This window comes from Lissotriton vulgaris, chromosome 11 (genome assembly GCF_964263255.1).
Source record: "Lissotriton vulgaris chromosome 11, aLisVul1.2, whole genome shotgun sequence".
In the NCBI taxonomy this organism is placed as follows: domain Eukaryota; kingdom Metazoa; phylum Chordata; class Amphibia; order Caudata; family Salamandridae; genus Lissotriton; species Lissotriton vulgaris.
In genome coordinates this window covers 422,540,409-422,567,468 of record NC_141699.1, presented here as the reverse complement: position 1 = coordinate 422,567,468, position 27,060 = coordinate 422,540,409, and the positions used below count along the sequence as shown (strand labels likewise).

Below are 27,060 nucleotides of genomic sequence, written 5' to 3'. Positions count from 1 at the left end.
ATTTACATTTTGTTTGAGCATTTTATAGAAGTTCAAAATTATTAGTAGTGTGAAGTGGACAAGCAGTCATAGGTTTGCTTATGTTAATGACTTTAAAGTTATCATATGCGTGTATGTACTCTGAGAATGTTGCCTGAGATTGTGATTACCAAAGGAGTGGGGCCATAAAATGTAATTAATGCACCATCATCTAGGACGTAGGAATAATACTAGGTTCAACAATTGACCGGCAGTTGGGGCATGAGAGGCCAAAATAAATCCTAGGGTGTCTAGTAAAATAAAGAGGGTGAAGCCGGGTTATACTTTTCAATAAATTGGATTTTAAAATTACTCAAACTTTAAGTGTCCAAATTTTAACGGCCCAGCCCCTGAAGGTCTCGTCATAATTTCCTGAAAATGAATTTGAAGCTTATTGTTCTATTGAAAAGGGCATTATACAACAATAAAATTGCTGAGAAAAACTGCTGCAGCTTTACAATTTACTGTAAGTGCATTAAAACCATTGAATATTAATCATAAAGTAATTTATTTCTAATTCTGGTAAGAAAGAGAATGAAATCCCTTCTTTAAGGTTTAGCAGCTAAATAGAATCGTTTAGTATTAGTACACATTGTGACTGCCATTCTGTATTGTCCTGCATAGAACACAACTTCAATTTTTTCAATAGAAGCATGTTATGTTAAATGTTATGTTAAATGAATTTCTTGAACTCACATATATCCGAAGGTGTCTCAGCGCTAGCTCAACTGAAACCTAATAACTTCCAGTACAGGAGCAATTAATGTTTGAAGAAAAAAGTTGTAAGAGTTTTTCTGAAGAGGAGTAGATTGTTGATGGCTTTTAGATAGAGAGGTAGAGCATTCCATGTTTTGGAGGCACTGTTGACAAAACTTCTTCCTCCCCTGGAGACTAACTTAAATTTTGAGATAGAGACATTTTTTGCAGTCGAGGATCTTAGGTTCCTCTGAGGAGAGTGCCACTTGAATTTGTTCTTCAGGTAGGCCAGTCCTATACCATGCAAGGACTTAAATATGATACTTTGAGCTTTAAAGATGACTCTTTGCCTGACAGGCAGCCATTGCTGCTGTCTACGTGCTGGTGAGACAGATTGAAATTTTGTAATGCCCAAAAGCAGTCGAGCAGCAGCATTCTGAATACTTTGCAATTTATTCATATGTTGTTGTTACATATTCCTGAATAGAGTATTGCAGTAGTCAACGTTTGAAAGGACCACAAATCACCTGTCCCTGATTGCTGTCATTTGTCGGATCATGTGCTCAAAGCTATGGCTGAGTGAGTTAGACTTTGCTAAAACCAAATCAGTTTTCATGTTGCACTGAACCACCTGCCAGTTGCATGACCATTCAAGTATTTGTTGAGAAGCGGAACTAGAGGTACTACTAGAAGTGCTACTTACCAGTTACTGTGGTTCATGCTCAGGGAAGCGGTACTCCATTAGGTTCCTTTCATTACAGAGGAACAGCTCTAATTGGACTGAGACAGCACACATGGTGGACATACTCTATGGCAATAGTCTAGCAATGGACTATGATTCCCAGCAAGCCACAAACTCTCACATATGATAGAGAAACGGCATACATCTTGGATTTTCAAGTATAACGTTGAAAATGAACGTAAACTATTTTTGTGAACAATTATCTGAACTTTTATGACTCGAGTTGTGTATTCTGTTATTGGTTGCCTGTGAAGAAGCAGGAAGGATTCGAGAAATAGAATATATACATATCTATGTCTGAATGTCATGCACAAGTTATACATGAATGCCACATACAAGATGTCAAGTAGAAACTATAACTCCTATTTCACAAGAAAGGGTACAGGTAAGGTGCTTGAGCTACTTCTTCAAAATATAGGAAGAAGTGCTGGAACACACATATAGTTGAGATCCCTTTTTTTTATTCGTTTTGTTTTCAATAGTTACCAGTTTTATATTAAACTGTAAAGAGTTGTTTACACAGAAATATTGGTTAAGCATATTCATTCACAATTAAAGTTACGCTTAGCATTCTTCACTACAAATCATTTCAGATAACTTTTGTTTTATAGAGATCCATTACATACTGCAGTCCTCCTTGACCAGCACAAGTGATGAGGCATAGTAAAGTCCTGTGTCTTTGTTTTTCCTCTTATGCCAGGTCCTCTTCATGCTTATGCCACTGGCCCTTCTATCCCTGTGTACGTGACTACTATGTGGCTTCTAATGTATCTTGTGCACAAAGTTAATACAACCAGACAGCACTGCCTCTAAATATCCCAAACCATTCATAGACTAAGCTTCATGAAATGGGAAAGCAATAAACAAATACCTTAAGCTCCAAAGCTGTAAGAAATTGACACCAAACTCACCACCGGTCTTCACTGCTGGGAATGTCTGGATTCCATTGCACAAAGCTTCAATATTCTTCCCCAAAATGGCCAGATTCTTGACAGGGTTTTGCCAGACAGAGTATTTCAAATTCTGAGAAATAGGCTGGCCAGAGAGAAACAGATTAACAGATATTGCTGCTGTGAAGGACCACCAGGCACATTGAACCCACCCATTGAACCTCAATACTCTTTCACTATATAAATAGTCAGACACTTTTGAATGCGAAATATCATCCTGCAAAAATATCATGTCCAGAATATTGACTACCAAACAATCATGAAGCTATTTGTCGATAGGTTAGTATACATTTTTTATTCATAACTCCACTTCGATATAGCTTAAAAATATAGAAGATGCTTATAGTTTCAAGATACATATATGATGTTGTAGAGTAGTAAATAATTACATATTAGTTTATCTAAATGTAATATATATGATATGTGTGTATATATATACATATATATATACATACATATATATATTTTATATGTATGTATATTGTTAGGACTGGGGGTCTCTATTTGGCAGAGGTAGGTACCACTGTCCAAATAGGGACCCTTGCTTCTAGTCAGGGTAAGGAGGAAACACTCTTAGATAACCTCTGTTCACCTTCTGGGTAGCTTGGCACAAGCAGGCAAGGCTTATCAAAGGCAATGTGTAAAGTATTTGTACCAACACTCACAGTAACACAGTGAAAACACCACAAACTGACTCCACAACAGTTTAGAAAAAATAAAGGTATTTAATCTAAACTACACAAGACCAAAACGACAAAAATCCAACATACACAGTTCAAGAATATGGCTTCAAAAGAGTTCTAAAAGAGTTCTTAAGGTTGCATTAAAAAATAATCCACAGTTGCGTCACGTTTTAGCCAACAGTACCTTTAGATGCGACAAAAGTTCCAAGTATAAGCTGTAGCGTTGAAAAGCAAGCGATGCAACACTCCTGAAACCCTGGGGAAGTGATGCGACAACCCCGCTCAATGTAGCGGGCGTGTTGCGGTGACTCCGGTCTGTATGGGGAGGGATGCGATACCTTGCGTGTATTCCGGTCACAGGTTTCGGTGGAAGCGGCTCGCAAAAGGTACGATGCAACGATCTTTGGGGCGGCGACGATCTCCGGTGCGACGACGGTGCGCGGTTCAGCGGCGATCTTCTCCTCTCGCGGCCCCTCAATGCGATGGTTCTCCGACGATTCTCGCAGCGACGTGATGCGGTCCGCAAGCAAGCGGTGTGACAATCTCACCCAGTGATGACAGGCTCTGCAACAATGCTCACAGCGATGGTAATCTTCCCGCACCGGTCTGGTGCATCCCGCAAATGAAGGATGCGATGACTCAGGCAGGGCAAAAGGCGCTGCGACGGTCTCGGCCTTCGTAGCGGTGGGAATTTCCTCGCACTGACGGGGATGCGCTCCGCAAGCGAGCGATGCAACAAACTTTGTAGAAAGTTCCTTGAATCTTGATTTCCAGCTTCCCAACACAGGTACAACTTCCAGAGGCACCACACATGGACCAAGCACTCCAGGAAGGACAGAACTCTCTCAGCAGAGTTCAGGGGAGCTGGGGTGAAGTCCTTTTGTTCCTGGGACTTCTTAACAGGAGCCAGCTCTTCTCAGACCCTTGGAGATTCCTTCAAGCAATGGGACACAGCACAAAGCAAAGTCCTTCCCCTCTCCTTGGCAGCAAAGCAACAGCAGGTCAGTCCAGCAGAGCAACAGCAGGACAGTCTTCCTTCTTCAGTTTCAGCTTTCTCCTTGACAGAGGTTCCTTCTTGGTTCCAGGATGATCTAATTTTCTGTAGTCAGGGGTCCTGTACTTATACCCCTAAAAGTCTTTGTTCCCTTTGTGCAAGAGGGCTCTGAGCCCGGTCTGAACCAGTTCTGGGTGTTCCTTGAGCACTTTGTTTTCCTTGCCTCTCCTTTCCTTTCAGAGAGAGGGGCAGGGTCATCAGCCACCCAGCAGGAGGGGAGGCCAGCATTGTGGAAGGCAGGTACAGCCCTATTCAGGCCCAGGTGCTACCCCCTCCCACCACTCTAGATGCAGATGGAGCTATTCAGTCCAGGGATGGCTCACTCATACTCTGGGAGCCACCCAGCATCTGCCCCTCATAAACCAGTCAATTCACAAACAGGCCAAGGCACACAGAAAGGGCAGACAAGAGAACAGCAACTTTCTAAAACTGCTGTTCTCAAACACAGGATTTAAAAAACACCTTTCCTAAAAGATGTGGTATTAAATTCTGAGTTCAGGGATACCAGACTGTTATGTCCTACCTTGCTACTGTGGGAAGATATGTTGGTAGCCACTGTAGCCAGCATTCCCCATGATAGCCTATGGGCAAGGTAGCTTTACAATAGTGAAAAATGAAAATGGCTGTATTTCACTACCAGAGCATGTCACCTGCCCTAGTACATGCTCTACCTTTCACATACACTGCACCCTGCCCAAGGGGGTATCTTGGGCCTTCCATAGGGGTGACTAATGCGCACAGAAAGGGAAGGGTTAGGCCTGGCCAGTGGGGACACTGACCAGGAGGACATGGCAGTTCACAGACTGCACACAGGTACTGCGGTGGCAAGCCTGAGACACCATTTTAGGGCTACTCATGTGGGTGGTACAATCAGTGCTGCAGGACCACCAGTAGCAATTGTATCGCCAGCCCTGGCACACTCAGTGCACTTTACTAGGGACTTCTTGGAGATACAAATATGCCAATCATGGACAACCAATTGCAATAACAATTTACACAGGGTGCACTTGCACTTTGACACTGATCAGCAGTGGCAAAGTGCCCAAAGCATCTAAACCAGCAAAAACGAAATCCAGCACACCGTCAAAAATACAGGAGGCAGAGGCAAAAAGACAGGGGAAACCACGCCAAAGATGCCAGGTCTAACATATATGTCTGTATATGTATATATATATTTTCACTTAAAAACAAAGATTAAATGAATGCTAAAGTTAGGTCAAAATGTCATAACTTTTTTAACAGAAAAAACTATTGAAGTTCACCAGTTATAATTATCTCAGGTAACTATAACTTGTGCCCTAAAGTATAATAACTAGCGTCCCTTTTTATTAACCTTTTTTTCAAGATAGGGTAATGTGTCCTTAATCCTGTAATAGCTACTGCAACATGTTTGTTTTGGCAGCCAATCAGATCTTATCTTTCAATCTGTCCGGTGTGTGGACCCTCTGCCGCATGAAATACACATACATCTTCAACCTTAACTTCTCAAAAACTGCTTAACCGATTTACACCAAATCACACAAAGTACACTTTCTGTATCAATGATGTAGATCCATTCAGCTGTTTTTGCAGTATTGCTGTTAAATGTTCCTACATAAAATTGCATGGGAAAAATGTGTTTTGGGACCCCGTACTTTTTTTCCGGCCTTTGCTTGATGGATGACCGTGAACCTTTCAAGGAATAAGCTGAGGTGGGTGAGAGGATTTTTTTTCAGTATCACAAAGATTCATCAAATTGCGCCAAAGTTGTTAGGAAACCCAAAAATCAGTTTCCAAAGGAAATATGGTCCTAATTATAACTACCCAGTGGCAAACGCCACTGGGTAATACATATATATTTATATGCTTTAATTCCGCAATCCGTTACAGTGGATTGCCTCCATAAGCCTAATCAATGGTGGTATGATCTCATTGGAGTCTACTGCCACCCATAAATTACATAAACATCTTCTCTACTGAAGAGAAACTTCAAGAAAGTCACTCACAATGTATGGTATATCACTGTTGTTTATTCAGACATTGCCAAATTGACGTGTTTCAATTACTGCTGTTGCCTTTCTCACACACACACACACACATATATATATATATATATATATATATATATATATATATATATATATATATATATATATATATATATATATTGGCAAAACGCAAAACCCCCAGACTCTCGGGTTTGAAGAAATGAGAGCACTCAAACCCAATACGGCGTAGGTCAGCCAAGTCTTTTATTCTTCAAAGACCTCCTCGGTTAGTCAGTGTACAAACGCGTTTCGGCGTTGCCGCCTTCGTCAGTGTAACTGACATAGTTTACAAATTACATTTAAATCAACAAACACCGTGATCGTCATCAGTCACGAGGTTAAATTAATGTTAATAAACATAAAGAGAGGCACATAAAGCAATGCATTCATGATTCCTGCGGCGGCCATCTTTAAACGGGCACTTTGCTATGTTACATATATACATATTTACAAGATGCGAGAAAACCAAATTAAATAGTTCATTTGTCATACTGATTGGAAAATGAAAAGAGAAATTAACTGCAATATTCATTCTCGCTTTCTTGACCATGCAATCTAGATGGTAGTTACGCCGCAAGTGCCTACGAATGTGAGTTTCACTTGTAGATTTGTGTGAAAGTCACAACATTTTACATGATTACACGTTACCGAAATAATGTTGCAGTTATATTATGTACAATTTCGCCCTGGATGGGCTTGCATTGTTTACATTCTGGCCCTGAATGGGCTATACTTATCTAATTCATAACTGCATTTTACATTTATCAAATCAATCTAATTGATATACAAGACATTGGTGGTAACTTGTCAGTATACTCTGCTTAAAGAAAAACTATTTACAAATCTACATTGCTGGTTCTGAGAAAAAGAGGTAAGGAGAAAAGAGAGGGATGTTCAGATGTGACTCCACATCTCTTCTTCATTATTCATCCCTCCCGGGGTTTTGGTCTGCAACTGGATAATAAATCTTGATTCTAGTGTCCTCAACTTTTTTACCCAATTGCCCCCTCTTTCTGTTCTGACCAACTGATCCAAGATGAAATAAGTCAGTAGATTGCTGTTGCTATCATGTTCCTGCTCAAAATGGCGGGCTACTGGGTAATTAGGGTCCCTTGATGAGATAGCCCTCATATGTTCTAGGACCCGGAGTTTAGTTTGTTTCACCGTGCTCCCTACATACCTCTTCCCACAGGGACAAGTTAGGCAATAGACTGTGTAGTCAGAATTACAGTTCACCAGTTTGGTTATTCTACCTTTCCTCTTTTGACCAGGAATGTAGTATTCCTTGACTTTCTGGGAATTCTTACAGGCCTTGCACTTCATGCAAGGATAAAAGCCGGAAACAGATGGTTTTCTCTTTCTTCTTTTTTCATAGTGGCTATTTACAAGATGGTCTTTGAAAGATTTCCCCTTTCTGTAAGTAATCAGAGGGTGGTCAGAAAGTGACTTCCCGATTACAGGATCTGTTTTTAGAATCTTCCAGTTCTTCCGCATTACATTGAAGACTTCTGGAGATTTTTCAGAGAAGTCAGTTATTAGCCTGATCTCATTATCTAGGGGTCTAACTTTGTCAGTTAATAGATCTTTTCTTTCGACCAGATCACTTCTCACTTCTGCTTGTGTGAGAATCCCTTTCCCATAGCCTCTTTGAGAAAATCTCATTCTAGACTGTTCCCTAGAGCTCACAAACTCCTTAGAGGTCGAGCAGTTGCGTTTCATTCGCAAAAACTCTCCCAGGGGGATGTTATTTATGACGCTACGGGGATGGTAACTGCGTGAGTGTAGTATAGTATTGCCCGCCGTGGGTTTTCTATAGACAGCGGTTTGTATTTTGTTGTCTTCCACGAAGACCCGTAGGTCTAGGTAGAAAACCTCACTCTGACTCATGCTGCTAGTGAAGCTGAGATTTAAGTTGTTCTTGTTCAAATCAGAAATGTATTCCTCAGCCTCATTCCGTGAACCCCGCCACACCAAAAACAAGTTATCGATGTAGGGGGTCCATAGGACAATGTTGTCCATCCACCGTTCGTTGTTCCCCGTCCAGGCCACGTGCTTCTCCCACCAGCCCACGAAAAGGTTCGCGTAGCTGGGAGCGAAGCACGTGCCCATCGCGGTCCCCTGCAGTTGTAAATACAGTTTTCCTGCAAACAAGAAAATGTTATTCCGGAGACAGAAGTTCGTGAGTTCCAATAACATTTTGTTATGGCTTCGATACTTGATAGGTCTTAATTCAAGGAAGCTTTTCATTGCCATTAGTCCATCTTCGTGTTTGATGGATGTGTATAAGCTGGCAATGTCCAAAGTGATAAGGATCATATCTTCTTCCCAAACCACATCCTGCACGATTCTCAAAAAGTCCTTCGTATCCTTAAGATACGAACTGAGATCCTTCACGAAAGGGGCAATGAAGCTATCGATGTAGCTCAATGTCTTTTCCAATAAGCTGTCTTTGGCAGATACGATGGGTCTGCCTGGAGGCCAAATTTTGCTCTTGTGCACCTTTGGCAGGTGATAGAATGTCGCAATTTGTGGGTAGTCACATTTTAGGTTTTTCCAGTCTTTGAAATCAAGGATGCCTTTATCCTTCCAATCATTGATTAGGTCATTGAATGCTTTTATGCTTTCAGTGTATTTCGCACGTTTTATCTCCACATAGTGTTCTTTATTATTTAATTGGGATAGGGCCTCATCCTCATATTGTCCGCGTTTTAGAATGACAATATTGCCCCCTTTATCACTGGGTTTGATGATTATATTGTCATCTTCTTTCAATTTCTGAATTACTGCCCATTCCTCCTTGCTCAAATTTTTCCTGCTGGTATTAAAACTCTCAATTTGGAGATATTTAATTCCTCAATGACCATTTCCTGGAAAGTGTCTATTCCATCGTGTGGTGTCCTCGGATTCGTTTTGGATTTGATAGTCATTCCACTTTTGCAACCTTGTTGAATAATACCACAGTCCTCCAGAGTCTGTGTAGGTTGAATCTCCCAATCCCAAAAAAAAAAAAAAATATATATATATATATATGTATTCACCGAATCGGCTCTCAATTTGCAGACCCCTGGCGCTCCCGTCTCCGGTGCCGTACTCCTCAGCAGAACCAAGCCTTCATTTATTTCACACACCTCTTCGATAGAAGAATTGAGTACGCACTCACAAAGTTCTTTCTTTTCCCAAAGATTTATTTCGCAGTTGTTTCCAGCGTATCAGCAATTAATTCCGACGCGCTTCGCTGCAAACATGTAGCTTGCTCACGGTTAATGCAATGATGATATTGAGTCCCTCCTATTTCTACGGAGGCCCCGCCAAACATTCTGTTCACAATGCATCACTTCCTGTTTCATGATACCTGAATTTACTTGGGAAATGTAGTTTTTTCGCATCATTTGACTAAATAAACTCAAGTTTACAAAACTGGTATATTTTAGTCACCAATTGGTATCTATTTTTTATATCATTTCATGTGTAGTATTATAACGTAATCTATTTGATTAGGTGACATCCATGTTTCTTAAAAGAGGCCGTTACACGACCATATTTAGATATTTCATAGAATTCGATAGAATATCCGTATTTGTGTTTTTCCAAATTATAAGAGTAACATTTGTAGCCCTCCAGTGGGTATTAATGTCTATTTAAATATGTACTGAAATCCTCATTTTCATTTCATTCTGTATTATTTAATGAAGAAGGTATTATGCCTAGTTTGTCTAGGCATAATAAAATGGTTGACAATAGACAAACTAGGCATAATATCTTCTTCATTAAATAATACAGAATGAAATGAAAATGAGGATTTCAGTACATATTTAAATAGACATTAATGCCCACTGGAGGGCTACAAATGTTACTCTTATAATTTGGAAAAACACAAATACGGATATTCTATCGAATGTGATAAAATATCTAAATATGGTCGTGTAACATAAAGAAAATATTATTACCAGACCTCACTATAACCTCACTTTAACCTTTGTTTTTTTCAGTGAAAAAAATATAAATATACCTTTGCAACATATTCTGGCTACAATTATTTGAAAAATGTTGGTTAGAAGACAAACGTCAGGTAGAATGACATCACAGACATGATGTCAAGTCTTTGTCCAGCTTCCTCAATATTTTTCTGCCCTGTTTTCTGCTCCAGGCTTTTTTGAATTTATTCGCTGTTTAGTCGACCTCAGTTATTCTAGGAAGCACTTCTAAATATTAATGCAACACTTTACATTACAGTTTTTTTTCCTTGAGTAATTGCTGTGCCCCCACTCTCAAGGTTAAATTGTGACCTCCAATTTAAGCAGTACTCTTGCGATGAAACATGCTGTATTTTGTACTGTGTACTCCTTTGTTCCTATTGAAGATGTTGCTACCCGCCTAAAAGACCACTACTTCACTGCCCCTGGAGTCTAATTCAGCAGTGACCAGAGCAAGTCACCTTACTGCAGTATTAATACCAAAAGTGCATTCTTCCCGTTAAAACAACTGATAAAACTTCTCCCTCCTCCACGCCCAAACTCTGTGCAGCAGCTTTAAGTCCATTAATTAACTTGAAAACAGATGATTTTTATGTCTTACATGGAGCCTCAGCGACTACCAGCTCCAGACTGCAGAAGATTCATCCTGCGTCTGCCATAATTGGTTTGGACTAAAAAATGCAGCTCACATTGATCCCATCCTCCACATATTCCATTGTCTAAAGTGCAAAAGTGGAATACATTCTGGATCGTGTGACTGATTGGCAATTACCTAGTGAGCAAAGCCATGACCTGCAACTCTGACAAAAAACAAGAGCACCAAAGACATTTATTTTGCACCCATATTCGCTGTGCCGCTATGTGTCTGTTTTTCATAAACTCCTTTGAATGCATGTTATTCACCATTTGGTTCTTTGAAATAAAGTATTGGTACTAGGGACTAGTGTGCGTTTTGTTATAGTTATTACCCCGGTCCCCAGTGATCCTTGGCTCTCCCTTGTTGAAATATTATGTCCTCCAACTCGACACTAAAATGACCCACTACGTCCCCAGCAAGCCCTGTTAGCCCACGCTCTCTGCCACAAAACAACCTGTAGCCCACATCAGGTCCTTTCAACACTAATTGTCTTCATGAAAATCCTGAAAGCCACACTATTGGTCTTGACTGACTAACACTGCTAAACAGTCACATATACAAATTTCAGTTCTGCACATTCCTCATGTGTTTTGTGCTTATTTGTGCCTTGTGGTGATTGTTTTGTCTTTTTGTATACTACAAATTTTTATAAATACATTTAAAAAATCATTGTATATGACTGCTGCTGAACAGGATTGCCTTGACCAGCAGAGATACAGGTTGCTAATCAGAGGTAAATTGATCAATAAGGAAAGTTTATCTACTGCACCCAGTAGTCTCTCTCAACACCTCCAGTCCAAAAGGAAAATAGGGAAGCTAACAGCAATTAGTTGGCTGGGCAGTTTCCAATAGCTTTGTAGATAGATATCTAATATTGATTGGGTGCTATTTAGGTTGCCTATAGGTTTGACCTCGCACCCAGATTTTACTTCAAGACAAGAATCATGAGTAGTTCAGAGCAAGATTAGAGAGGTTTTTAGGAATATAATCCCATCAACGTCAATGCACATCATTTGTTTTTCTTATAATCTTCTTAATAATGTAAACACTCACCTGACACGAGTTTCTTTGCAGCCAGGAAGACACTGAGCTTAATCAGGGCTTCAAGAAAGCTCAAAATAAAAGTCGATGTTGTGCCAGTCTGCTCATACTGAGGTGACAGACATGACATTCCAACTACCCATTGGCCAATGGGTTATGTGGCCTACAACAAAGCCACAAAGGCATCTATTTACCATCTTGACATTAACTTTCATTTTGAACGAAATTCGAGACCTGGTTAAAGTTAACAACTTCTTGGCAAGAGTGGAACACATGTCAGCTGAATGATGAAGAATAAAAGAACAACATCATTTGGCCTGACCATGTCAGGAGGTTATAACTAAGGACACCTCTGATGATGCGCAAGGCCACTCCCATTGCTCGTCCAGCACACAAGACACCTGTAGAAGCTGCTCGTACAACCATCAAGATTCTGCCCTTCCTTACCTGCTCAGGGAATAGCTCGGCACTTGGGAATTCAGTTTTGCTCAGCGGGGTCACAACGCAGGCCTTCCTGGAGAAGATTCTGGTGGCGATAAAGCCCTGGAAAGCAAAAACACACAAATGACATCACACTAGCTTTTCTGTGAGACAGTGGTCAGTACGGAATATACATATTACTGTATAGCCTATAGTTCTACAACTAGGATTAGATAAGTGGCAACCTAGAAAAAAAGTAGAGGAACTTAATTCCCCCACTACTTGCATTGAACATGAGGAATGTTTTCTGTTGGAAAAGCTAAAAGAAAGATACATTTGGCTTAAAAATGCTTGCATCGCCCTCCCAATTCGAGGATATTATCATGTATGTTATGGCCATTCATCCTCTGACAGATCCCCATGTAGCACCATCTGGCACACGTACCGTCTTGTAGTCCAGGACAGCATCCCACGACTGCCATCCGAGGTTGTGGCTGACGCTAACGACATTGTTCTCTTTGTCGACTCTCCATGAAGGGTTGGTGATTCTAACAGCCTGTGGACAGAATATGTTGTGTCAGTGCCCCCAGGGGAAATACCATACATTGTATTGCATCAGAAGTATAATACACAGAAGCGACCTCTCCATGTCAAAGTGATGCCTTCAGGTCAATACATGTGATAGTTACAGCAGTTCACACAAGTTCAAGTTCAGAAATTTGTATAGCGCACTACTCACCCAGAGGGTCTCAAGGCGCTTGAGGGAGGGTGGGTGCTTACTTGTCGAATAGCCAGGTTTTTAGCTGCTTTCTGTAGGAGAGGTGGTTCTGTGTAAGGCGGAGGTGGGTGGGGAGAGAATTCCAGGTTTTGGCTGCTAAGTAGGAGAAGGATCTTCCCCCCATGGTGGATCTATGGATGCGCGGAATTGCGGCGAGGGCTTGATTGGACGATCGTAGTTGGCGGGTGGGGGTGTAGAAGGACAGTCGTGTGTTGAGGCATTCGGGCCCTAGGTCGTAGAGGGCCTTACAAAGCTAATAGGACAGGCTGGCATTTTCAGTTGTAAGACAGACATGTTGGCCTTGCCAACATCAAATGGAGTTGCTAGGTGCCTTGAATCTTATTGGTGGACCAACTTGTGAACATGGGTGCTGGGACTGACAAAAAGTTGTTCCTCGAATGGCGATCCTAGCAACTCATTTGCCTTGTAGTCAAAATCTGAAGCAAAAATTATTTGTTTTTCATACAATTCATGAATATGTTAAATTATTGAATTTGGCATAACGTTTGATGGTTGGGTGCACTTTTCAAGGGCTAAATAGATCCTACTGCATTCTAATGGACTCACTTTCTAGGACGCAGAAGTATGTAACCAGGCAATAGCATGAGTTGAGGATTTACACTCTGATTGACAATATATTCACATCCAATGGCTGAAGGGGACTCACCTAAGAAAGACAATATTTTCAAGGGGGTTAAATTACAACCTACTCTCTGTGTACTGAACATGAAAGGTTGGCTCTCAAAAAACAAAAAAAAAAGGCTGTTAGTTTACATCAATACTGAGGTGCTCGAACCAGGATACAAGTTACATATTCTACAAATTAAAAATAGCACTCTAAAATAACTAAGTGAAAGTGCGTGTATTCTTTATTTCACCCAATTCCTACTGTAAACAGCTAAGGACAGCAAACTCACTTTTTATTTCGCATTTCATCAGTCACTGCGTAAAAGAAGTTAACTGAATTGTTTTGCAGATTTAATGCATTTTTTGATAAAAATGAAACTTAACATTGAACTCATGTCACTTAGCTGATCTACTGGACGGTTACAACAGAATAATTACAAGCAATCGCCTTCCTTCTAGGAATGGTTTAGGGAATTATCTTACAAAGATTGGAATCCAAAAGCTGTATCATGATGATATGTGCAAGAGGAATGGATGTTGTTACAATGCAAACATTTACAATGCATGCCTTTATGACGCAGTTTTTTCATCGCAACATCCTTTACAATGCATGGTTTTACATCGCATGCCATCACAACGGATTTTTACAAACTACATTTACAACTCATGCCATTACAATGCTTACCATTACAACGCACACCATTACAACGCATATTACTTTTAGGTGTACAGTTGGGTAAGTGTTGGATAGTGTAGGGGTAACAATTACTATTCCCACTCTAGTGAGTGCAACAGGAGGACAAGTGTTGGATAGTGTAGGGGTCAAAATTACTATTCCCACTCCTGTGAGTGCAACAGTGGGGTAAGTGTGGATAGTGTAAGGGTAAAAATTACTATTCCCACTCCACTGCGTGCAACAGTAGGGAAAGCGTTGGATAGCGTAGGGGTCAAAATTACTATTTCCACTCCACTGAGTGCAACAGTGGGGTAAGTGTTGGATAGTGTAGGGGTAAAAATTACTATTCCCCTTACTTACCTTAGATTGCGTTGTAATGACATGCGTTGTAGTGACATGCGATGTAATGGCTGCATTGTAATGGCATGCGATATAAAGGATGCTGAGTTGTAATGACTGCGTTGTAAAGGTAGTGCGATGTAATTACTGAGTTGTGAAGGTTGTTTCCAATGCAAGAGTGGACAGACAGACAGACAGTGGAGGTTTGCATTGGTTTTGACAAAATATTGCTGTTTCTGCAACATGTTTGCTGCTGCTGAGTGTTCTGTGCCTTTGAGTTCAAGGAAAATCTGTGCAGAACAAGAGATCCATTTCCTCAAAATGTTAGACATCCTCTTCACGTCTTCTCCTGCCCTCAGTTGCATTACCTGAAGAGAATTTAATATCTTGAAAACTTGACGCAAAGCTCTCTTCCTCATTTATGAACACTTGTGCATACTACCGAAAGGGTCAGACTTGCTCACTTAGAGCACAATCGGGTGGATGGGTATTAATAGAGTCAACCAGCTTAATGTTATATTTGTAAGATATGCTTAGCCAAAAAGGAGTTATCTGTAAACTCTTGGTAATATAATTGATCATTTTTATATATGAGTTTTTAGGTTGTTAGATCTTTATACATTGGGTAATATATTTGCTGCCTGATGCCTGCAGTATCATTCTACACTGAAAAATAGCTTTTCTGTTAGATGCCTGAACATGTATGATATCTGTAACCGGAATGAAAGTTTAGAGACCTGTTTAAGTCTGAAAGATGTGTGTAACCTTAGGGATAGCTTTCCTACAGGAACTCAGTCCCTATAATTGGATCTGTGTGTCTGAGGGATTGCTTTGCTGTCTAGAGGTTGAGGGGGTCATTCAGATATTAGTGGGATAAGTGAATCGCTCCAATTGGTGCTTCTTCTGCCTCATTTATAGGAGGGAAGTTTGCCTGGTTGGCAGTGCCGCAGCTGCATCCATGAACTCTCTTCTCTGCAGCCCACCTGGCACATGGACACAGAGGTCAGTGCACGAGAAGGTCCACCCTATTTAATACAGTTCCTCTAAAGCATATTTTGTCCTGTCCGGGACCGCCATGAAAGGCAAGAGGGTAATAAGCATGGAAATGATTAATGGCCATACGCACATGAAGAAAACTCCCTGGGTGTCATCAGAAATCATTGTCTGTATTTCCAAAATAAATGCCAGCTCTATGGATGGTTTATAAAATACAAAGCAATGGCTTAATATGACAGTCAGCTGGCATTGTGTATTTTTTCTGCTGAATGTGCTCCAGCTGCTTCAATAGGAGCTTTCCCAGCAAATGATCTCCACTACAAAACATTTCAAAAGAAAAAAAGATCCACCTCAGTTCTTTCCTGGAAAGTTTCAAGGAGAATTTGTCAAGTGGGCCAAGGAAAAGGGGAGGGGGTCTCAAAAATGGGTTTTCCCTATGCAGTTTCCAATAGGAATTTTACACAGAACTAAAACCATAATGGCTGAACAAAATTACCCAAAATTTGGAAGAAATCTAGATCTTGATACAGAAAATGTGCTTTTTGTGAATTGGTGTAAGCTGTTTTTTGAAAAATTATGGTCGCAACTTTATAGATATCTAGCAACACAGTACTCACCAGGTACTTCTGTGGGACACCAGCACTGAGAAAAATGCAATTTGATTCACCAGTTATGCCTAGGTCCCAGGGGACCCATCAATGTGATTGGCTAGCCTCAACAGACAAAAATGTACCAGTCATTATAGGACCCGGGAACTCAACCCCTAAGGCAAGCGACATAAGAGGGCAGGGTTGGAATATCCTGACTTCCTAGCCCTTGGGGAGAATTTTAGAGGGCACCCTGGAGCCATAATTTACATTAAATAAAAATTACTTTGACAATCCCACAAGACTCCTGTGGGACTCCGCACAGCCCTGTGTGTTCCCACGAGAGTCCTGCATTAGCAAAAAAGAAAGAATAAAAACTCCAACCAGCAGGTGCTGGCTACCCTTGGTGCGTTGCTTGCAGTGGCTGGCCATTTGACCATTCTCTGCAGGGGTCGGCAACCCACTAGGGTTGGGCTGGAGTTTATGCTTAGCGAGGGGTTGGCCACTCACAGGGTGTTGGGGCAGGGCCTGTGGCCAACCCCCACAATATGCACAGCCCAGGGCTATGTGTGCAGTAGAGGGTTGGAGGGTTGCTGTCTATGGGAGGGTTGGGCGTAGGGCCCAGCCCATGTGCAGCTGAGGGGTAGCCCTAGTTGAGAATGGTAATAACATCTTACTTTACATTAAAGAAATGTAGAATTTCACAGAAAGAAGCAAATGATAATGTGGCATTGTAATTAGATATGATAGTAATATCTTTGTTTACATTAACAAAAAGAAAATTCACCCAAAAAGCAAAGGTTAAAGTGAAAATATAGTTATGTGAAATTGTCATTTAAAATGTTACAAAGTAAGCTAAAAACCTACTGAAATTCACCAGTTTTAGTTAACTGATGTAACTTTAACTTGTACCCTCGCCTTGCACTGCTTTTTACATGCACATTACATCACTCATGATATGTTCTATGACATCATTGCCAACATTAATGAAAGATATGAAATTACATCATTGATAACAACACTGTGCATGGGGGCAGAATTTATAGTTTCTTCAGTTAACTATAAATGGCCAATTTCAATGTTTTTTTTTTAGTTTGTAATGTAATATTTTAACTGACAATTTCATCATACTATAATGTCACTTTAACATTGGGGTTTAGTCAGTAAAAAAAAAATATATATATAGCAGCGGGTATGGGTAGTTAGAGTGAGGATAGTGTTTCCATTGGAAATACATTTTTTGGTTTGCTTATTTCTTTGACGGATTTGACGAATCTTCACGAACCCTCATAATTTGTTTTAATAATAATACACCTAAACTCAATCCTAGAGCGTTTTAAGAGTAATCCCTTAATCGGAGGCCGAGAATAAGGGGGGAAGCAAAAATAAGTTTTCCCCATTCAATTTTCCATATGAATTTTAGATACAGCCCATACCGCTGAACAATTTACATCAAGCTATTTCTTTGTTCAGAAAGAGTACATTTTGTGATTTGGTGTAAATCCTTTCAGTAACGTTTGAGCAATTAATATTTATAAACTTTGTGTTTATCATGCCACGGAGAATCTGCAGAAGCGACAGATGTCTTGAACAGATCAGATTGGCTGCCACCATATCAACAACGATGTGGTGGCAGCCATCTTAGGATTTGGGATTCAATTGTGAGTCTTAAAAAAAAACATGAAGAAAAGACACAAGGGGACAGAGCAGGGACCCCCTGACCCCCTAGGCCTGGTGCCAAAAATGTTTGTTTTAGATTATACTGGGAATTTGCAGAGGTTCACCAAATCCACAGCAAAACTGTTTGAAAAAGCACAAGCTTTCATGTTTCTTTTCAAAGAAAAATTACAGTGTGGGTCAGGGTCCGGGGCAGTGGTGAAAAATATATAGTTAGGGGATGGTGATGTGTGGCCCCATTTCCAAGCCTCTGGGAGGCCCTCAGGACCCCATTTCCCAGGGCCAACGTATAAAATGAAGGGAGGTGGTGCACGATATCCCTCCTGGAGCCTTATTATGCCCGTAGGACTCCGTCCCCTGGGGCCAAAACCAACAAAGGAAGAGGAGCCACTCAGACCCACTCCCTGAGCCTCTAAGGGCATTGGAACTCATCCCCCACGCTGCCCCAAGCCTTAAAAGGCACAAGATACCCCATCCAATGGGGCCAGCTCAATGACTCTGTCCTGGGCGCCCACTTCCAGGAAAGAGTAGTTACCATGCCCACATCAGTGCAGCAGCACAGACAGGGAAGGCATTTCTGCTCTTAGCCAGTGGGACATTTAAAACACTCTCCTGCCAGGTGGGAGCAGGTCTTTGTTTCTCTGCCTCCACTCTTGTGAGTATAGAATCAGTATTGATCATGCCCTCATTGGAGTAGGCATAAATAGCTGCTCCCTCTGGACAGGAGCAATGATGGCTCCGGCACAATGTGGAGAGTTGGCTGGAGCCTCTCAGCTTCCAACTTGCTACTTGATGAGCACTCCGGGTGGGTACCAGGCATCCAACTATAATTTGGAAAGGCCTCGGGAGACGGGGTCCTGGGGCCATAAAATACTTGCGGATGGTGGCCATGCGGCCCCCACACCACTTTTTATTTGAATTTGGCTTATTGTGGCACAAGATAGGGCTGCACGCCCCACTCTCCTTAGCATATCTGTTTTGGCCCTTGCCGATGGGGTTTCCGAGGTTACTATTGGCGTGGGAGGTGGCTCATGCGTCCCCTTCCCTTTTAAAAAATGCTTCTCGGAATGGGGTCCCTGTGGCCCAAAGGCCAACCCTATGCTGCACATACCAAAGATTATGCCCAGTGTAGGGGTGGCTTCTGGGCCACTGGGGTTAACCACATGGCATGGCCAAAGGCTGCATGTGGCGGAGGTTTGCTGCCTGCAGAGAGGTAGCAGCTGGGTGCACAGCAGGGGGTTGGTTTTAAGTATGGTCAAAAAGATAACTTTACTTTTAAAAAAACCCTAGTAATTCACTGAAAAACTAAAGGTTAAAGTAACGTTACAGTTAGATGAGAATTTTAGTGACAATGTAATCTTTGAACAAAATCTCTGAAAGTCACCAGTTATAATTATTGAAAGTAACTATAACATGTGCCCTCACTGTGCAATGCTCATTATTCCATGTATTACATCTTCTAAGATATCATTGATAATATCACTGCAACATTTGCAATGAAATTATTGGTGGGAGAACTATGCATGGGGGGGCGCATGTTATAGTTACCTTAGGGCGTGAGTTATAGTTACTTGAAATATGTATAACTGGTGAATTTCAGTGGATTTGTTCATTTAACAAGTTACGTTGTCACTGAAATTGTCACCAAACTACAGCGTTACTCACTTTAGCATTTTTATATATCTTTATACAAATACACACATATATGTGCATATGTGAAGAGAGAAATAAAGATATATTTATATAAAGTGTTAAAAGCTATATGTATATATCGTTTTTAATTTATTATTTTATTTTGAAATTGAATAATATAATTACTTTTCGAGCAACATCATGGAGAACTGGCAGGAGGGAGACGGGGACATTTCATTGATGGAGGTTCAAGGTGCGTTAATTAACTTATTACCCAACAAAGCACCGGGTCTAGACAAACTCCCGGGCGATTTGTTTTGGGAAGAGCCCATTGTTTGGACCCTTTATCTGTGTGTCCTATTCAATGCTATCTTGAAGGGGATGAACCCCCCAGACACCTGGAGATATGTACCCATATTTAAAAAGGGTTGCCCTCTTTTACCTACCAACTACAGGCAATCAGCCTAATTGATAACACCCAAAAGCTGATGGACAGGGTTCTATTGGTCCGCATTCAGGCGTGGATGGAGGAGCAGGGAATTTTGAGCCCCTACCAGGCTGGCTTCAGATCACGTATATCAACCATGGACCAGATATTCAGACTTCAGCTACTTTTCTGGAAAACGGTGATGATGGAGGGTGGCAGCCTCTATCTTATATTCGTTGATCTGAAGTCGGCCTTCGACCTTGTGCCAAGGAAGAAGTTGTGGGCGGTGCTTGGGGAGCTTGGCATTCCCCCATACCTCCTCAATGTGCTGGTGAAGTTTCATACAGATAACTATGCACAGGTTAGATGTGGAAAACATGGGGAACTCTCCTTGCACTTCCCTGTCAGAAAGTGGGTCAGACAGGGATGTGTACCAGCCCCCACATTATTTTGTCTGTACATCAAAGGGCTCATTGCCTTCTTAACACCTTGGCTGCTAGGGGTTTCCCCTCCTGTGCGGATGATGTTTGAATACTATAGAATCATGACAAGGTCAACTCGTCATAAGCACAGCGCAGGTAACGCCCATGACGAGTTGACCTTGTCATGAGCATGGAAGGGGTTAAACAATATAAAAGACATCGATGCCTCAAAGCTTGCCACCGGGAGGATACTTGCGCTGATGTTTGCAGACGATACTTTGTTATTGTCCAAGCCCCCCCTAGGCATTCAACGCAACTTGGATGGGTTTGCACAGTTTTGTAACATGAGATGTTTGGAGATTAATCTATCTAAGACCAAATGTATGGTCTTTAACCCTCCAAAAACCTCATGCCCAAACCCCTCCCATAATGGTACCATCCTTGACAAAGTTAGGACCTTTGACTATTTGGGCATCACATTGTCTGAACAATTTGACTGGGGCCCCCAGATGACTAAAGCACGGCTCAGGCTTACTCAGACAGCAGGGGGATAATGAAAATGTAGAGAACATCCGTTTTCAAGCCAGCAGCCCCTGTAGTGGAGATGTATGGAGCCCAAGCAAGAGGGACAACATTATATGGGGCAGAACTTTGGGGGCATAGTTCCTCTATGGACCTCATAAAGCTAGAAAACAACTTCATGAGACAGCTCATAGGTCTACCAAGCAGTATTCCTCTAGTTCCCCTCCGCTTGGACTTGGGCATGAGGCCATTCAACAAAGAGATTGCCCTCAGGCCCTTGACATTTTGGAGGAGGTTATGGACAACCCCCGAGATGAACCCGTACTAAAAGGAGCTGAAGGATCTCCTCCCTAGACTTAATCCCAACAGAATACCATGGCTGGCCCATATTACGAGTCTTCTGAACAGGCTTGGGAGGTCAGAGCTATGGTTGTCTCCTGAGTCATCCTGCCCCACGACATCTAGGGTGGATCTTGTAGAAAATTTCAGGCAATTCAATCTGCTGTCTCTACAGCAGAGCGTTAAAGAGGGCAGGCTGATAATGGAGTTCTTACAAGTCAAAGAGGTGTACATGAAGGAACCCTTTTTAGATGCAATCCAGCCACCTATGGCTAGGAAATTGTATTTGCAAATTAGATTGGGGAATTTACCTATGGCTGCGTACACCAGTTCATGGGCTCCCGAGAACTCAAGTATGTGTCCCAGTTGTAAAACAATGGCTGAAACTAATCTGCATGTATTGTTGTTTTGCCCGGCCTATGTGCCATCCCGCAAACTTTGGATAATCCAAATATGCAAAAATCCAGGGTTTACACGTTGTACAGAGGCTTTTAGAGTTCTAAAATATGATACTGATCCTTCAATCGTATTTGCAGTATCTCAGTTTTTAAATGCCATGTGGCATACTAGGAGAAGACTTTAAAACCAACATTAGGCGAGGATTTATTTGACAAAACCCGATGTTCTTTTTAGAGAAGAGTGCAATGACAATGACTGTTTTGCACCTTTTTAGGAAACTGAACTTGTAAGTTTGTACTTTTAAACAGTGCATATAATATGGAAGCGCATATATTGTACATTTGTATGTCAGATTGTGGGTTTTGTCCTCCATGTACTTTTATGGCCTGAATGGTCGATATAAAGTTTTTACTACTATTACTACTTTTCACTTCATTTTGTAAAAAAAATGTAGCTTTCAAGAAACATTTTAACAAATGTGCTGCATATTAAACAAACTTAATGTTGGTCTGCATTTTAAATAAAAAATAAAAATGTAAGTAAATGTGGGATTAAAAAAAATATATATTCATAATTTAATTTGTAATATTTTAATTATCATTTAGTGCATATTAAATTTGATAAGTTAATGTGCTGTTGCTTTCTAATTTCTTAGCTCTAAGTCAATAATACGTTTTGAAATTACATTCATAATATATATTACAAAATTATAATTGTTTTGAAAATTAAAAAATAATAATAATTATAATTTTCCCTATACTTTCCAATTCATAGACCTATGCCACTTGTAGTAACTTAACACATGTAAATCCTGTTTTACGAGGCTCCACTCCCTGAACTCAAGGTGTGGATATGTGCAAGTCTACACCTAGAAATAATTCTACATTTTTAGGAAGGGTGAACAGCAATAAGGTACAGAGTTACACATACGAACATGAGTACTATACTAGTAAATATACATGTGAGTAAATAGACCACCGTAAAGTTACTTTTGTGAATTGGCCCCTGTGCATTTACATATTCAACTATACACAACCAACCATGCATGATCTCAGCACATCATTGTAACCAAGATGTTTATTTCCTCTAGTGTCAAGAAGCAATTATGTTTTGCTGTGTGCACTTTACAAATGAATGACTCCACTTAAATATGTGTTAGAGTATTTTGTAAGTTTAAAATGCGCACAGTTAACATCAAATGTTCCTGAAATAATACATTTATAAAATTCCTAAAACTTTCATTATAACCATTGGGGCGACAGTCCAGTAAGCCTTCTATGCCTGTTGTATTTTTTAGCACTTTTAAGTCTTTGTGTCATCAAGCGGCTCAAAAAAATATTAAGTTGGATCTGACACATCAGATGCCTTCTGCCTTCCAGCCAACCCCTGATAGGGCCTGTTGCTAGGTCATTGAGCCAAGCCTGAAAGATCCATAATGTGAGAGAGAGAGAGAAAGAGAGAGAGATACAGAGAGAGATAAAAGTACAGAAGGACAGTGACTTAGTGACAGAGTCAGATCATGGTGGCTTGGGCCAGTGCTACTTACGGCCACTGCAAGCAGCTGCTTTTTGAGGCAACACAAATAACCAGGAGAAGGAGCTACATTGCAAAAACAAGTCCTCAATAAAGGAGGTGAAAGGGAGCACCTGAATAGTAAAAAGTGAATTTTCCTGGTCCTCTGAAAATCTTCATTTGGGATTGCGCCGTCTACAATCATTGAATTTGTCTAATGGATGATCGCCATTTCTCACAAACAACATATTCGCAAGGTGACTTACCTCATTTGGGGCTGCCTCTGTCTGGAAGACACCCAGAAGAGTAATGGCCAGGATCTACAATGAAAAAGTTAAATATGTGAGATGTGTAGTAACCCATGCAATCTGTAGTTAATGACTCAAGGGCATATTTATGGTGGTTTGGTGCAAGGCAGCACCGCAAGTCACCTTACTGCTCTGGCCTGCATCAAATTGAAAGGGCAGAAATGCAGTGTATCGATGGGGCCGTTTCGGCAGCCTAACGCCAACGCAGGCACCCTTGCACCAGCGATGCTAAGGTACCTGCTTTGCATGCAGGATTGTTTTTCTGAAGGAAAGGGCATGTTCCTTCACAAAAATAATTCTGGGAGGCTTTTTTCTCTTTCTTTGCAGAATGTAGCACACATAGAAAGAGGAAAAACAAGGGAAAATAAAGTTATTTTTCCTTGTTGTACCTCTCTTGGGGAGGCGTAATGTTTTGGTGAATCCCTAGGGTTACATGGTCTTGAAAATCTGGTCAAAATCCATGGGTGTTGCGTGGGAACACCCACTGCAATGCCCATGAAAATATGATTTGGTAACCCCACGGAGCAAGAGTGTCTGCATTGCATGCAGGATTGTCTTTGAGCTGCAAGAGTCACTTTCCTGTACAAAAACAGACCTGGGAGGCTTTTTCCTCCTTCTATGTGTGCTTGGGAGTTGCAAGGTCTTGTAAAACTTGGCATATGTCAAAATCCATGGCCGTTGCATGGGACACCCACCGCAATGCCCATTCTACACCTCCTTAGAGCAGAGTAAGGCAACAGAACAATTTGGGCTGCCTTGCCTTACTCTACGTTTATGAGGCTATTCCAACCACGCAGAGGGTTTTGCTTGGCACATAAGTATGATTTAGTGTTATGCGCTGCCGTTGAGTCACAAAAATTGACACAAAAGCGGTGCAAGTGCCTTGTAAATATAGTCCAAAATATGTATAGGGGGTGCTACCACATGACGAAGAAAGATGTAGCTACAACTTAGTCTACTTATTTGCTTTTTCACCTCTGGAAATAGCCAGGATAGTTTAAGACAAAATCACAGGATTTCTCAACAAGCCTGGGGTAGTTGGTGACGTTATAGTCTATTCGGAGGGAGACCAGTAGGATTTTGGCACAATCACTAATGCACTGACCATTTAGCCACTCTGTTATTTTCCAGGTTGACTGCAGGCCAGAGAGATGCGTTCAGGCTGGATGGGTGGCTATGATTCATAAAAGCCTTCCAGGGCATCTGGCCCATTCTAGCTGCAGCGACCTGTATTGAGGGCCAGTTTTGTTAAAGTTTTATAGGGATAATTCTGGTTTCCAGTTCAGTCCTCAGTTGAGTGGGTCACATGAATGGCTCATCTCTGAAATCCCACTGGGGCTTGGGAAGGTTCTACTGTGAAACGCTTGTAAGATACAGTCAGTAAGGTATCAGGCCGAATGTTACATACAAACCTATGCATGATAGGAGGGTTGGAGCAGTCAGTCACGTGTCAGGCGTGCACATATTGATCAATGGGTAGGGCAATCATCTAGTTAGATATCATAAGATAAGGTAGGGTGAGGGAGCCAGCAGTGCTTACCAGAGTCTTCATCTTCATGGGATTGTCTTGTACAGCAACGTGAGACAGCTGGGTGACGAAGGTGTGTCCTAAAAGCCTTCTATATATACAGCCTTGGAAAAAACAGGTGATGGAAGCTCGTCCGATAAACTAAAGAGTCAGCATTATTTGTAAATCCACCCCAATGCCAGGTATTGATTTGTTTTATGATCTATTTACTATATAGTCTTTCAGGAGAAATCATATCAGTGACCTTCACACAAATATTCCACTCACTATCTAGTGTTTTTTTTCCGTGATTGATAAATGTGCTCACCTTTGAACGCTTAGAACAGTAGAAGAAAGTATAGTCACTCATTTGGGGCTTGTTAGGAAACCAAAAGGTATCCTGAAGCTACTTGTAATATATCAGCCCAGGATAGTACTGGGTGCTTGTATGGCCTGAGCACTATACTTCAAGGTACTTCAGGGATGTGAAGACAAAATTCTATCAAAAATGTAGGAGCTTCATGAATATAGTGAAGCTATTTGCTTTGAGACATTTGCGTAAAAATTGTAACTTTTTTATCATTTGTATTTCAGATATCCTCGTTTTGATGGATACTTCTAACTTCAAATTCTATGGTGTGTTGCAACTCTGCTGTGTCTTAATACTGCCCTAAAAGTGACAGAGTGAAGCTAAATATAAGCACACGTTGCACACTGGCATCAGTTCATTGCTGTCTGTGCCTACCAACATGGATCTTGAACATAATTCTCAAACTTTTTCAGATGACTTGCCAATTTTTCAGAGTGTGTTGGGGAATAATGTCCCCACTTAAAACAACAGAAATGAAGTCATGCCACAACTACAGAAAGCTGATTTCGGTCACGGGTCAGCATGAGGTGTGTCTTTGGTGCCTGGGTTTTGGACAGAGCTTTAAGTCATAAGACAAGTGGGAAACAAAGATGTGTGTTGCTGAATGAAAGGAGAAGTCTGTTGAAAAGTAAATAAGTCCAAATAGTAGATAAGTAGATTTATTGGAAGCATGGCTAAAACATCTTCCCAGGTTGATCTCCAGAGGGAACTGAAGCCAACAGTGTGGAACACAGATGACAACAATCCATATAGAATGTGGAATCCCACACAAAGATATACAGAGCACATGTGCATGAAAACATACAGCATAAAAAGAGAAACAATACATATATGTTATACTGGCTGGATTACAATGTATGAACACAGTATGTAACACACCCCCATCATCAGAAAATGAAAAGAAAGAGAAAAGAAACTAACATATAGCTAAACAAAATCATTGAACCTTTTTGGAACATTTCTCAAACGGATATTCATTTTAACCCTTGAGGCTACTGTATCATCATTTTGCCTCATAAACTGATTATGAGAACTATGGTCATCATTCCAACAATCATAAGTTTGTGGAAGCACATAGACGGGACATTTTGCTATCTTTCTGGTGTACCATACTTTCCCATCATGAGTAATTACAATATTGCTAAAAACTTTCTTGACTTGCATAGCCTTACCAAATTTTTTAAATCTCTTATTAACCAAACCAGATTTTTGGACTTTAATCCAATCACCAACTTTTAAATTGTGCACTCTAGTTTTCCATTTGTTGTTATGCCATATTTTTGTTTTATGTTGTTTGACTTCTACCCACTTGGCAGTCTCATGTACACATTCCTTCTCATGCATAATCTCCTTGAATTTTTCCCTGAACCACCATGGACATACACTGAATGCAGGATACCTCCCTTTAAGCAACTTGAAGGGACTAACTACGGTGGTGGAGTGTGGAGTGATCCGATATATCCACAAACGTTCCCTCAAGGGTCTCAACCAATTTCTACCTTGTTTGAGAGAATCAGAAACAACATTTTTGAGAACCCTGTTGAAGCGCTCAACCCGTCCCTTCTCATGTGGTTCATAAAGAGAAGTAAACTTATGCTTAATACCACAATTTTTGTGAAAAACACCCTTCTCAGATGATGTAAGTTGCACACCATTATCAGAAACTAAAGTAGCAGGACATCCTTCACACGCAAATACTT

At 41.0% G+C, this 27,060-nt stretch overlaps 1 protein-coding gene across 1 annotated transcript in view; it reads right to left on the bottom strand.

The window, feature by feature from the left end:
• LOC147679932 (gastrokine-1-like) overlaps positions 1-25,077 on the bottom strand; it is a 31,531-nt gene extending 6,454 nt beyond the window's left edge. The window contains exons 1-5 of the mRNA XM_086943499.1: positions 25,024-25,077; positions 23,442-23,495; positions 12,688-12,798; positions 12,270-12,365; positions 2,368-2,491 (exon numbers count right to left, since the gene is read on the bottom strand). Coding sequence (XP_086799625.1) covers positions 2,368-2,491; positions 12,270-12,365; positions 12,688-12,798; positions 23,442-23,495; positions 25,024-25,041 — 403 coding nt within the window. The 5' untranslated portion in view covers positions 25,042-25,077. The remainder of the gene's footprint in view (positions 1-2,367; positions 2,492-12,269; positions 12,366-12,687; positions 12,799-23,441; positions 23,496-25,023) is intronic.
• Between the last annotated feature and the right edge of the window lie 1,983 nt (positions 25,078-27,060).